General features: G+C 39.9%; 1 protein-coding gene across 2 annotated transcripts in view; it reads right to left on the reverse strand.

The window, feature by feature from the left end:
- adamts17 (ADAM metallopeptidase with thrombospondin type 1 motif, 17) overlaps positions 1 to 15219 on the reverse strand; it is a 143072-nt gene that overhangs the window by 6140 nt on the left and 121713 nt on the right. For both annotated transcript variants that reach the window (XM_030076458.1, XM_030076467.1), the window contains 2 exons: positions 7296 to 7500; positions 6061 to 6213 (listed from right to left, as the gene is read on the reverse strand). In XM_030076458.1, the coding sequence (XP_029932318.1) occupies positions 6061 to 6213; positions 7296 to 7500 (358 nt within the window). The remainder of the gene's footprint in view (positions 1 to 6060; positions 6214 to 7295; positions 7501 to 15219) is intronic.

Raw genomic sequence — 15219 nt, forward strand, 5'->3', positions numbered from 1 at the left:
TTTGCACAGACCTGCACCAGGCCATTATTGTGATGACAGTTACTGTCCAAGATTTTACAGTCGGTCGATTTAAGATTACGGTACACCCTTTTTTTCTAACGTTAGCTAGCTCTCTTATTTTGACAGAAAACGGAAGTGCCGCACAGTTATTGTGCGGCTAACTGTTTACTTCTGCAAAAATAAGGTGAGTAGCCTTATTTTGGGTTTACCTCAATATAATGCAAATAATCGCCCCGTCGGTTATTCGGGTGGGCGTTTAATACGCAAAATGGGTGCAGACCCCAGGCATTTATAAGAACCAGGCGGCTATTTGTGGCCGGGCGATTAATTGGAGAAATACGGTATTTATATATATCTTTTGAGCATCCTTTCTAATAAAATATTTATATAATCAGCATGTTTAATTTTCAGCATGAGAACAGTCATTTAAAAAAATCCTCCATGAGCCTTCAGAAACTCATATTGGCTGAGCCCTCATTTCAGAGCTCACAATCCTTCATTGCCGCACCTTTAATATTCATGGGTGTATGAGGAAATGTAAATCCAGCCAACTTGTCTCTTCCTTTTCCACTGACTGAGCCCTCTTAGAGAATAACTAATAGGCTGATCAAAGAATCCACTGCGCCATACTTCCATATGAAAGGTCAGTGGAGGACAGCTTCAACTGACTGGCCATTTTTAAAAGCCTTTTACCTGTGAAGGATGAGGCCTGGCAGTGTTGTGCTGTGGCGGAACAACACCATGGGAAGATTATAGAAGTTTCAGGTCGTCCAAGGAGATTTTTCAAAGGGTTAATTCCTCTCTCAGTATGAAAGCCCTTTTTGAAAAGTTTGTATAGCCTTATAGACAGACTTATAGACATAAAAGAGTCTGTAGAATTATGTGGTGGAACGACGGCGGTTGAAACATGGTGTTCATACCAATGAGAGTTTGGTCAAATAGGGCAGCTGGAGTGGAACATAAAGGCATGAGCTAATACTGCATTAAACATCTACATTACTAACCTTGAAAGCAAGCTACTCCCCAGCAAAGGAAAGGAAACCTTTATCTTTGTCCTTTTTCACTATTAAAATAAGTGATGCTGCATGTTTAATCTAATATCTATGTGTGTGTGTGTGTGTGTGTGTGTGTGTGTGTGTGTGTGCACCGCCTTCGCAAACAAAAGAAATATACATGTGAATACCAAAGCATTTTTAATTGCAACAATTTTCTGGGAGAAGTGTATTATCAGTAAGAAGTGCAGGGGTGCCAACAGTATGTATATATTTCACATTTCTGCTAATCTTTTCCCAAAGCGAACACTCATATTTTAGAACTCCGATATATCATTTTTCCTGCCTTTTCTCCAGCCATTGGTTTCCATTCATTCCACTACAATATGAAAATGAACTTTCAGAGACTTCAAACTTTCTTCACACCAGTATTCATCACCAGAATAAAGTTGCCCACATTAGTTTTTTTTTTTTTTTTTTTAACCTTTATTTATATAGGTGAAAACCCCATTGAGACCCATGGTCTCATTTACAAGGGGGTCCTGAAAGCAGCAGCTCTGTTGTGTTTTGATGACTTTGAAATTGGGTGGAGTGCAATAGTCTCTCTGCAGGAAAACAGTCCCTCAGGAAACTTCTGCTTTACACAGCCAATTATCAGTTCCATGGAGGGATACAGTAGAGGGACTTTGATTATATGTTGTGAAATCTTTAGTACCCTCACATTACTTGCAATATGAGGCTACTGTTGTAATGTAAAATGTGGATACACTACTAAGGGACTAAGGGACAAACATTCAAAATCATTGGTATCGTCCTTAAAATGTTATTTTAATATCACTTCATGCATCAGGGAACACTCGTTATTATGAACACATTATAAAGTGTAATTAACAATAGCGAAAAAGAAAAAAGATAAAAGGCATTTATAAATTTGTCCATGCTTACTAGGCTATCAAGCAACGCAGTTCATAAATATTTCAAGTAGAGGAACTGCAGCAGTACATTATGTAATTTCATCCCTTTGCTAAGTTCAAGCTCTCCCTTTGCCAGAGCCTCCTCCTTTGCCTCGGCAAACAAGCCAAGTAAAATCACAGTTAAAAATCACATTGCGCAAGATGTTGACAGTAATCAATTCTAGTCATCTGGCGCAGAAAACGAGAAAGGGAAGAAAGAGAGGAGAGAACAAGGGGGGGAAGGGGGTGAAAAAGTGTAATAAGAAGCCAGACAGTGTGTAAATGTGACACCTCCCACCCACAGTCTCTTCATTAAAGCTGCTAAATGGTGCAGTGAGCTAAGACTCTGAACCTGGCCCTGCCCCACAACAACAGAAAGGGGAAAGCATAATGCTCCATTTGATAAACACCTCTGACAATTGCTCTGCTTGTTCCGTGGAGATTAACCACCCGGAACAGTTCACAACAAATCATCTGCGCCAGTTTGTGCAGGTATGAGCGACTTGTTCTCGGCTCCAGATTGAGTTTCAGACAAACACATTCCTTCATTCTCTCTCTCTCTCTTTCTGACATGCACACACAAACACACACACACACACATCTGTATTCCTGCATTTGTTAGGATCTTCCTTCGTCGAAATCCATTCCCAACATCTCACCATTTAATCCTTTAAACCCAAATGCTCATCAATTTGGGGACCGGTAAAATGAACTCAGTCTGTATTTTCATCGTCTTTCTTTCCCCCTTAGGACATCTGGTCCTCAACAGAAGAGCACAATAACACCCACAGGCATGCACACATACACAAACCCACGCACACGCACATGCACAGACATACAGACACACACACAGCACAGTCCCCTGTCAGTTGTATGTCATGTCTCCTGTGCTATCTGCTACGCTAGGCTGGGACGTGTGGATAGGCTGCTGGAGCTCCCTCAGGTCCTGTTAGTCAGACATGCACTTCCAGATCAGGAAATGTCATTAAAAGTTAATAATATTGCGATACAGGCGGCCTGACGGAGCTCTGAGGCGCACAAGACGCCTCAAAACAACTCATTTGCCAAGCATCATTATACTGTCAAATGTGTTTGGCTGTTTTCCCCAAAGAGGAGATTGTGTGACCGCAAGAGCAGAAGTGCAAATAGAAAACACATTGGTTGTGATTGGATGGCGGTGGACACTGGAGGTTAGAAAAGCAGGCTAGTAGGTTGAATGTTTGAATCCCTGGACAAGCTGGAAAGAAGTGCTTGGGGTAGTGAATGGGTAGCATGCTCCTGTCCCTCAACAAATGCTGTTGAGGTGCCCTTGAGTAAAGCATTGAACCCCCAACTCCTTAACACACACTTATAGTAATTTTGAAGTGAGGCTGTATTTCTGACTTCTTTACATCAATAAATACAACATTTTGCTGAGCAGTGCCATCACACTGCAAAAACTCAAAATCTTACCAAGATTATTTGTCTTATTTCAAGTCAAAAATGTCTTATTCCTAGTCAAAATATCTCATTACACTTAAAATAAGACATGATCACCTCAGAAGTAACTTGTTTTTAGACAATTGTCTCTTGTTTCAAGTGAAAATTTGCTTGTTTCATTGGCAAAATTTGTTTCTTGTTTCTAGCTAATTTTCACTTATTTCAGGTGAGTTTTCACTTTTTCCACTGGCAAATTTTGCCAATGAAACAAGCAAATTTTCACTTGTTTCAAGTGAATTTTCACTTGAAACAAGTGAAAATTGTCTAAAAACCTTAAGATTTTGCGTTTTTGCAGTGCATGTTTACCTATATTTTTCAGAAACAAAACCACAGAATGCTTTAACTGGTCAATCAGAATCATGTCTTCAACATAGCCATGCAACAATCAATTCTACCACAATCACTCTTTACCATGGTTTCTATTTATTAATAGAAACCATGGTAAAGAAGTAAAGCCTGAAATAAAAATGCCCTTTAAGGAGAGACAGGTGGTTCCAGGTATTGGAAAGCTCCTGGTGTGAATGTTTAGAACTGTATAAATGTGTGACAGGGCGTCACTGGAAAATCGCATGGAGCTCAGTCAACTTTTCCGCGGATAAAGATAAAAAAAAAAAAAAAAAAAAAAAAGTATTTTGATGTTTCCGAGCAGTGCGGGTTAAGGTTCAAATTTAAGTGATGAATTCTAAGTCTGACAACTGACAGTCTGTCCATCTCCACCTCCTCCTCCAGTCATAAAAAAACAAGTGCATTTTCACCTCATATATCATTCAGGCCTGTTGCCAAGTGTCACGTACAGCTGCCTGCAACCCAGTCTGAGCATTTTATGAGGCTCCTTCAAAAAGGCGGCGCCAGGCTTAAGCCTCAGGGGTCATTAGGGGGAACACAAAATCCCCTTTGCTCGGGGTGTGGAACTGGAGAGGGGAAGTTCATGTTTCCCTCCCTACCGCTGAGGAAGGTGCGCTTTGCCTTTCACCTATACTGCAAAGCTCCGTGAGCAAGCTGCAAGCACATCTGGTGCAGTCATTAGGAGGGTTCAGCTGATACGGCTTATTGAAGGCTGACACTGATACCAAGACTGATATTTGAAGCTTCCAATTGCCAATAGCTGATGCTTGTATTGAAGATCTTTAAATTGAACAATTTTCATGTCCCAAAGCAATTACAAAGTAACAGGTACTCAGGGTTTCCCTCACAAACCCAAACAGCAACGGCCTGTGAAACAGCATTTAACACATCATGAGACACAAAGCTCTTCACTGAAAGTTAGACTAATGACATTCTTTAAAGGGTTAGCAGTTCCTTAAGGCAGAGTGAGGCAGGTTTCATCTCAGGTGTTACACACTGACACCTCTGAAGCTGTTGGGCAAACACTACACTGGTACAACACTAATAACCCTCATACTAATGCTGCTATTGCTACTAGTACTACTACCACTACCACTAACAATAATTATAATAATAACACATTCACTAGCAGCAATCAGGAACACCCACAATATTAGAGGTGGAAGGCACTGACTCAGTGATATGCTATTTTTAATAGAGCATATTGGTATTAGCCCATACCCTTGTCAGATGGTGATAGGAGAGAGAGAGAGTAAGAGGCTGGAAATTACAGGTTGCATCTCTCTTTGGTATCTGATGTTAATGCTTATCAGCTAACATAAATATACTGTATTGTTGGTCAGTGGTAATTATTGTGTGAGTATGTGTGTGTGTGTGTGTGTGTGTGTGTTGGTGTCTGGAGTCACTCAGTGAGTGAGCAAATGAGTGTTTGCCTTTGTGTGCATGAAACGCTCAATCCCACTACATATTCATGACTAATGGTAACCAACAAACATGGGTTTTTAAAAGGCGATACCTCGTATTGTTTTATATTATTCAATGTAACTACGTTCATGCCAAAAAGTAAATATATAAACAAACATTCCAGTTCCACTAAATAAAAATAATTCTTCATTAAGGAGGAGCTACGTTTCCACTGATTGAAAGCATCTGCTCATTAGACTCCCATATGTTGAGCACTAACTAGGATTCAGATGGTTTTTCAATGCAACTACTGATACAGATGTTGCCAATAGCCAATATTTTCAATGTCTTAAATGTGAAAAAGCATTAATTCATATTCAGATCTGGGTGCTTTAGTGACCACACTAAAAGTGTACACTGGTGGAAACTGTTGTTGGCTCTGAGTGTAAAACAGCTCCAACACTGTTTTCTTGCACATCGCTATTAAGTAGTATAATAGCGATGTATAGCACCCAGACATATTGTACAGCTGCACTGCTTAACCACATTAATCCAGGGCATCATCATAGACATTTAGACAACAAACAGCATACAGGCACAGTCAGGGAACAGTGTTAGGATATAAAATGGGAAGGATTAACAGAGGGAATTCAGAGTTCGTCTGGCAGTGGGATTGAAAATGTTTTTGAAGCGGGTTGCTTTAGTGGGCAATGACCAGCGGTGCCTCCCAAATGGATGCCAAAACATTACAGATATTCAGTGTTTTGACTTGAATTGAATTCTTGTCAGAATGGAAAAAGCCTCTGAAACAGCTTTTAGACCTTCATCGGACACTAAATCTCTCCACCGACACCCAAGATACCACTTCTACTACTTCTTGGACATACCTTGGACCAGTCTCCAGTCTTCCATTCGTAACATTTGGAGTGGTCCTCGCAGGGCTCCTCCTGAGCAGGCTGGGATAGCGGGTCACACAGGCCCTGGGGGTTTGTACAGGAAACCGTCCGTCTGCGAACCCCTCGACCACAGTCTGATGAACACTGGAGGAAACAGAGGGAGGGAGAGGAAAAAATGGGAATAGATGCCAGAGAGGAGAACAAGAAGGCGTGAAGGGAGGGTGGAGAGGAGGGTTATATCGGAGCAAGCCTCCCTGTGGTGAATTATTAGCTCCACTCAGCACTGCGCTATTAAATAAGACAGGAATAGAAAGTGTGATTGAGAGTGTGTATTTATACATCTGGGGCCTCAGTTCATTAAACCCTAAGCTATAACAAAATTCCTGTGCATCTAATATCATTTGCCGCAAAAACCTCCAAAATCTACTTATAGCCACTAAGCTTCTGGGGTCAAGTGGAGCAGCAAGAGAAGGGTGATAACATATTACTGGGTTGGGTTATAAGCACAGCACCAAACATTTCCCTGGGGTTTTATATTATTACCAGTTACACATTATGAGCCCAGAACGGCCAAGTTATCAGCAGGAATGCACAGTCATGTTTGATAAATTATTAGATACAGGTAACCAGACCATCAGCTTAGATGCAACACTGGTTTTGAATGATCACTGGTGTGATTTTTTGTTAACTTTGCTCTCCCAAAATAGCTGATTTTTTACTCATCTTTGCTCTCCATTATGTTGATTTTAAGAAAAAAGCTACAAAGTCAAACAAATTAACAGTGATTGTAATGTCCCCTATGATTGGTGGAGGTTGTCCTGGATGTAACTGTTGTTGTTCAAGTGTGATGGCCAGTGTCTAAAACATTGGTACTTTAAGTTTGGGGACTTTTTGGCCTGTCAGTAATGCTGTGGCGGGCCAATCAGTTTCATTTTGTGGATACTGGATATCAATATAAAAATGCATCATTCCCTAAAGGTCCATCATCGCATATGACACGAGATCCTAGTGTTCGAGATATTGAGTGTGAAGCTTATTGGCCCATTGGCCTGGTGGTGGCACTGTGGTGGGACAATCAAGTTTAAATTCACATTGTTGGATCCCAGTATCAGAAGCCGTCATCCAAAACACAATTAATAGTCCCAATCTATAGTCCCTTCTCTGATCTTCAAATTGTGGGAGACGATTAGGAGTCATTTAGGTGTGTGCAAGTGTGTGCGTCATACCTTGGACCACTCGGAAGCCTCCCAGATGGTGAGGCAGAGGCGTCCCTCACAGCCTTGCAGGACGGGGGGTTTGCCTCCTTGGCAGTACAAGTCCCTGGTGTGGATGAGCGAGCCGTTCTGTAGCTGGTAAACACAAACCACCTCCCTCTGCTGAAGCCCCTTCCCACAGGTCACCGAGCACGACCCCCACTCGCCTGTCACCCACCTGCAAAACACACAGTGAGAGTTTTTTTCAGTTAGTTTGCTTTGTTCCATCTCAGGGAGCCAGGTGTTGGTTCGGGTGTTTCGAGCTTACAGTCTGTTTGCTTTGGTCCAAATCAAAGGACGAGACTTACTTTGAATGTTTACTAGTCTGACTTGGAGTCAGTCTGCCCCCTCTGCTTTGCTATGTTGCTTTTTGTATCTGTATCTGTGGTTACAACATAGATACATGAAGGGCTACTTTACCAATAATGCATGATAACCGTATCAAGTACTCACCGTGTGCTGCTTTCAATCCAAGTTTTACTAACAAACTAAGTTTTACTATGAGTAAACATATATCCCCAAAAAAGCTAACCTTCTCAGCAAACAGCAAACACTATCAAAAGTTCCATTTAAAAAGCTCATGCTCGTCATGCAGTGTAATCCAAGTTTCTGGTATCCAGTTGTACGCTTATAACTTCCCACGCACACTATATGGCCATGCATGAGTGGATTTTCCAGAAGAAAAGTACGTTTAGGAGGTAATGAGCATACAATACTTTACAATTGATACTTGCAGCCCAGTCACCAGAACATTTTACATTTCTGCAAAGCAACAAATACTTTAAAACGTCACTTTTTCAAGTTTCATGATGTAAGGGGAATGAAATACGCAGCGTTAGGAGAAGGTTGGGATGGGGAATGGCAAAATCAACAGGAGTTTTTGCTTCTGTGACCAGGGCTCAAGTCTCCTTTCAAACAGGAGCCAAGTTTGTTTGGCTAGCAAGCAATCTCAACAAACATTTCATAATATGAACCTTGACACTTCCTAACCTTAACCATGACAACAAACCTTCTCCTAACCTTAACCAATCATTTTTGTGGTGGCTAATGAATGAAGCTAAAGGATTATGCTGCTTGAAAAATGTGAGCTTTTTAAATGGAACTCTTGCTATTGTGCCGCTGTCGTAAACATAAAACTTTGAGAATGAAACTTCATTAGGGATTCAAAGTAGCACAGGGTGAATACATAATACAGATATCATGTATTATGGGTGCTTTCAGCAAGCTACCCTCTGCACTAATATATTTTAACCCTGGCAGCAGTGTGTCCCAGCAACATGGACTTAAAGGAATGGGAGATCAACACTTTTTGGAGGTGTTAAGTAATATCTAGGTGCTGTTTGAGATAGAAAACAGAATTCTACCCATGACTCCCACATGTACATGCAAAGAGTGAACTGCAGATGTTTTAGGCATCCAGTCTATAATATAAATAAATCTAAAGCTACTTTCTTGTTTCTAAGGTTAAAAACTGAAAGGCAATGAATGCTATAGGATGTTTCATAGAGTTGTACTTTGGGCTGTCACATTTTTCACCATGTGCCAGCCCTCTCCACTTCAGTCTTCCCTCTGTGAAAGCAAGTTAACAACACTCTACATGTGTCACATAAGGCTAGAAAAATTCATATCAATATGTCCAGTGAGCTACAAAGTATTAATCTTAAAGACTCAAAAAGATGACATGCTTTACATGACATCTTTAACTTTCTCCTTTTTTGGCTATGATTTGTCCATTTTCCCTCCCTCACCTCTCTTGACAGGGTATAGTTACAGCAGCGTTGCTGAAATGCCATGCAGAGCAGCAGTTTTTTTTTCACCCCTTATCTCACAATGATAATGGGTTCTGCCAGACCATTCTCCCGCTGGCACACTACTGTGGGGAAAAGTCTCGCCAAGTGAGATTAGGTGTTTGCAAATTTATAGTCTGTGGCTCATGCTCTGGTCTGAATTATTTTTGGCATTTTTAGTTATGCTACATGTTTCAGACGGCAAAGTTTCAGGCAGAAATCATTTTCTTCATAAATCAGAGACATTTGTGTGGAGTAAGCATTTGGCAGTCATCACATTTGCTGTCAAACATTCTCCTCCCATTGTCCTCATATACTGTACATTATAACAACTGTTCATGAAATGAGTAACTGATGCCTTTTACGTAATTTCTCAGTATTAGAATTAAATTTGTAGAGACAGGATTCTGCTGACACTCAAACACTAGAGCTTCAACAGATACAAATATTTTCTGCTTCCCATGTTTTACCCTTTCTACACAGTGTTTCCTGTAGTTGGGTGGGATCAGGGTTGGATCACAATCTCACTCTAAATGAGGCTACAGGTTTATAAACTGTCTTCTATTTTGCCCATACAACCAAACTAAGTAGGAAACCACTCCAACTTTCTAAATAACTGCTTAAAAAACCAAGAGGTGTGGAAATTCTCTTATAAATTACCTCAAACTACTTGTCTGCTGGTTAAATAATTGACTCTGTGTACGACTGATCCTTCTTACAACTGTCAATGTAAATGCAGTTTCAGAGGCTTATCCACCCTGTCTTAAAGGATAACTCCAGTTATTTTCATATTTTCCTAGTGTTTGCCTTGTTTTGTTTTCATGACTGATTGTGCTCAAAGTTTCATCACCCTGTAGAGCTTGACGTAGCTTCAGCTCAGCAGGAGCTTTGCTGTCCAATATCCACCCCGGGGGCAAACAGTCATTCTTACAGATGACCTCGAACACTGAACACATCCTGTCGACACAGTGTAATGAGACGCTCCTATGTCTGACGCCAATTAACCATTGCCTGAGACTTGTTTATATTGTTGTATTAGATATATTATCTAGCGTATGCTCAAGCATTCAATACACATCAGGTTTTCTGTAAATACACAGAGACAGCTGTGAAAGAGATGATTACATCAACCTAGTTGCAACTGGTGTATCAATACACTGATGTTAGCAGTCCAGGCTTATTACATATCAAAATTAGTTGTATGTATGAGTCAATCAGCTGATTGAAAACGGTCCTTACTTCAATTAGCCCTAGGTGTTTTGCATAGTGCAACTTGAAGTAAATCTATGAACCAATTTATATTCAGATTCATGATCTTGAATTGAACTTCTGGTCTCCGCACTGTAAAAACTCAAAATCTTACCAAGATTATTTGTCTTATTTCAAGTCAAAAATGTCTTATTACTAGTCAAAATATCTCATTACACTTAAAATAAGACATGATCACCTCAGAAGTAACTTGTTTTTAGACAATTATCTCTTGTTTCAAGTGAAGATTTGCTTGTTTCATTGGCAAAATTTGTTTCTTGTTTCTAGCTCATTTTCACTTATTTCAAGTGAATTTTCACTTGAAACAAGTGAAAATTGTCCAAAAACAAGTTACTTCTAAGGTGATGATGTCTTATTTTAAGTGTAATGAGATATTTTGACTAGAAATAAGACATTTTTGACTTGAAATAAGACAAATAATCTTGGCAAGATTTTGCATTTTTGCAGTGCGTCTTGCCTCAGACCTTTTGGTCTTGACTTGGACTTGATATGCCATGCTCCCTGTCTTGGCTCTGTCTGGCGAAGGTGGTTTCATACACAACACTCCCAATCACAGTTATGTACAGAAATGTAAAATTGGAGAGCGTTATTCTGTTATAAAGTTAACTGCTTTTTGGGTTCAGCTGTTGGACATTATGTTTGCCCTATGTGTGTGTGTACTGGAAAGCAGCACTCCCACCAAACTGGAGCTAAGGTGAACACGATCAATCAAAGAATCGCAATATTTAAAAATTAAGAAGCGAAGGCCAAGGCTGAAAATAAGCACATCAACGGCTGAAGCAGCAGCTAACCTCCATAGAAGATTTTTGTTAGTTTTGGCTAAAGAACAATGTTTTCATGGCCTTTCTAGGTTATGAATCTGGGAATCCTTGAATCCATGTCATATTATTTTTACTTTTTTTCTTGAGCATAGCTATTATTACATTTAAAGAAACTGAATATCGGCCCAAATCTTCTGCTATCGGCAGCAATGCTCCAAAAATACTGGCATTGGTCTCCAAAGATATTAATTTCACAATGAAGCCTGTTCTTCTGTCAGTTTCTGCAGCCCTCACCATTCCTCTCCTTCCTTCCTCTCCTCTTCTCTCATTCCATCTCTTTTTATTTCAGACTGTTTGTCTAACTCCTCCCATTTCCCTTCTCATCTCTTCTCCCTTCCCTCTCATGCTCTATGTCCTTCTCTCCCTCTCTGTAATGTTCTCTCTGTCCCTCTCTCCTGCCCCCTGATGCTCAGTGGGAAGTCTTCATTTATTCCGCCATTCTATTTCGGGTAGTTTCCTTTATCAATATGGCTTCCAAATTTTCTCTTCCAAGCTCACTTGGCATAGATTCAGCCCATGTGTCTGAAAGCGTCAGCTGTTTGGAGAGGAAAGAAGTCAGGAGAACAAATGGCTGGCTTGGTCAACATCTCAACGAGGACTAATCACAGCATGCTGATTTTGTCATGGCACACTTCTCATAATGGCTTATCTTTATGATGAGATTCATATTTCAAGAGATTTTAGGTACTTTAATAAGATGGCAGGAAGTCTGCAGGGTGACAGAGTAGAATAGACACAAGATAATGTCTGGAATCAGTTCTATCTTGTGAATTACATGTGTTTAAAGAAAAATCGCTGTACCAGATACACTACTCACAACAAGTTAGGGATATTTGGCTTTTGGGTGAAATTTATGGAAAATATAAAAAGTTCATGCTACAGTGATATTATATCATGAAAGTAGGGCATTTAAGTAGAAGCATACACTGGTGATTTCCTCATCTCAAACAATTTCTTGAAACAAAAGCCAACAACAGTGGTGGATATACCACAACAAAAAATGTCAGTGTCAATAACTTGTCATGTGCCCTTGAGCATCAATTACAGCTTGACAACGACGTCTCATGCTGTTCACAAGTCGACTTATTGTCTGCTGAGGCATGGCATCCCACTCTTCTTGAAGGGTGGCCCTCAGGACATTGAGGTTCTGGGGTACAGAGCTCCGAGCCTCTACACGGCGACTCAGCTGATCCCATAGGTTTTCTATGGGATTCAGGTCTGGAGAAAGTGCAGGCCACTCCATTTGAGGTACCCCAGTCTCCAGCAGCCGCTCCCTAATGATACGACCTCGATGAGCTGGAGCATCAAACACCTGATGTGAATTTGGCCGTTAAACTCCTTGTTAGAGAACAGCAACTTGTGCAAAAAGTACTGAAACATTGAACAGTTGGACATGTGCATTCAAAAGTTTACAGAAGGGCACATTAAGTTCACCTGTAAAGGTTATAATGCATTTTAGGTTCATCCTGAAATTTCACCCGAAAGCCGAATATCCCTAACTTTTTGTGAGTAGTGTATATAGAGTATATATAGGGAGATATTCCAGCTCCAGATGGCGACATAGAGTACTAAAACTTGGCCAAAGTCAAATGAGCAGCGGTCAATGGGAATTTTCCTGACATATTTCAATTGCCATATATTCTGCTTTGTTTAGCCCCAGGTGGACAAGACACTGTACTGTACTCTTTTGGCACTAGTTTGACTTCCTCTCTCGAAAGGTTTTGCTTACACTGTCCTAGGGTTAGAATGATGTATCACAGTCTTTATAGGGTTTTTATTAAAATTCAAAACTATGAATTACATTATTATTTATTATATAATTGATCAGTATCACACCATTCCTCCATGGGAAGCCATAACCTGAAAGTAAAGTGTTATAATAAGAACTGACTGGATTCCACTCAAGTATTATTGCTATAAAAATTATTATCCTGAGTTTTTATGGAAAGTTTAAGTGTCCCATTTTGATCTTGATTCTGTTTCAGAGGCAGAAAAGAATAATATTTGTAATTTTCCCTGTCTTTTTGGCACAAAAAAGGTCCATATAAAGACAGAGAATGTCAGTAGAGAAGATTATCTACTGGCAGCCGTATGGGCACTGACGCTCAGACACCTGTTTCACTGGATCCCCACTTTGTGCACTTCTCACAAAGACTCACATCTGACAGTGAAATTGTAGAGCCCGTCTGTGCTTTTTTTATTCCTTTTTACCGCAGACAACTTCAACATCAAAGAGGAAACAAACCTGTGACATTTAACATCACAGCAAGGCATCAGCTTTGATTTTCATTTCAAACCGCATCAGGAATTAACAGCCACCAATTACAGTGGAGTCTCTTGAGGCGAGTCCCTGGAATACTGTGTCACAGGTCTCGGAGTGATTTCAATAATCGAGGAGTGAGAGGACACAGAGGAAAAACTGGAGAGAGATGAAAAATGCTGCTTCCATTTAGATAAATTATATAAAAACAGGAGGACAAGCAGGATGAGGAACAGTTTTTTCCCGAGTGCAGTGAGGCTCGTAAATGAACTGTGCCCCCTGCCAACCCCCCCCACCCCCGCAAACTGACCTAAAATGATTGAACTGTGCACTGCACTTTAGAAACACACAACAGCACCTTACAAACACTGGTTTGCACCATGGCACTTTATCCATAGGCTGTGTTGTGTTGGTAATTTTTTATTTATTTATTTTTTTTATTTATTTTTTTTTTTTTAAATCTTATGTATGTGTGTGTATGTATGTGTAGGCATGTATATGTATGTATGTGTATATATATGTATATGTGTGTGTATGTGTATATGTATGTGTGTGTGTGTGTGTATGTATGTGTACGTGTATATATACATACATATGGTTATATATGGATGTATGGATGTATGTGGATATACAGACATATGGATATGAACTGCATGTCACAGCGGGGCTCTTTTTAAATGGTTGTCTATGTTATGTCCTTTTTTTGTCTTGCACTGCAAGTGATTGAGGAGAAACGACATTTCAGGCTCCTGATGTATGTAGGTACATGGGGAAAATGACAATAAAAGTGATTCTGATTCTGATTCTGAGGAAAAACCTTTTTGATTTGACAGACAGAAGCTAAAACTACAGGTTACTTACTCTTGTTTATCACTGATCCCATTGGTGTGGTTTTACTAGTCTGGTAATGAAGGTTCTAGTGAGATGACCGGTGCTGAAAAACTACATTCAAAACATTCCATAATCGTGCATTTTAGTGGCATTCAGATTTGATCTTGTGAGAAGCACTTTGAGCTTCAGAGGTAATGACGTTCTGCCAGTCACTTCTGCCAGGGAATACTTAAGAACTTGGGTTTAGGGTTAAGATTAGAACCGCTGGATTAGACTGAGCAGTGGTGTCCCTTGACGTTTGGGGACCCTAGGCAAAAAATCTTCTTGGTGGCCCCTGCCTTTTACCATGAATACATTACTGCGGGTTGGATGGACCCTTTAAAAGGTTTGATTTCACTCTCAGGACAAAATTCACATTATGTCCATTCATGTTTCATTTTAGCTGTTTTTTGTTTGTTACTGTAGTAACCTTTTCATTCAGGACAAACTGCAAGAGAAGCAAACTCAACTGATTTTGTATCCTCAGTATGTCCTGAGTGAGGGAAAAAGTCCCAAGAAATTCCAAAAAGGTTACTATAGTTACCTTTTAATTTACTGTTTAAATATCTGTTCTGGCATTTATTCCTTATATTCTAATTAGCGCATATCAAATCAGGTAATGTGTGATATGCATGTGTAAACAGAATAATTCAAAGAACTTGTAATTGACTTTTTTTCTTGTCTTTGTGTGTGTAATCAACTTGTGAATTTTTATAGTGATATCTGAAAGTCAAATTTTGAGCCCCTTTCCCCTGTGTGTTGTATTATATCAAATCAAATCAAATCAAACTTTATTTGTAGAGCACTTTTCATACATGAAATGTAGCACAAAGTGCTTTACATATGATCATATATAGGTGATTTTCAAAACTTTCCACCAATGTGATTCC

This window comes from Myripristis murdjan, chromosome 3, assembly GCF_902150065.1.
Source record: "Myripristis murdjan chromosome 3, fMyrMur1.1, whole genome shotgun sequence".
NCBI classification, from domain to species: domain Eukaryota; kingdom Metazoa; phylum Chordata; class Actinopteri; order Holocentriformes; family Holocentridae; genus Myripristis; species Myripristis murdjan.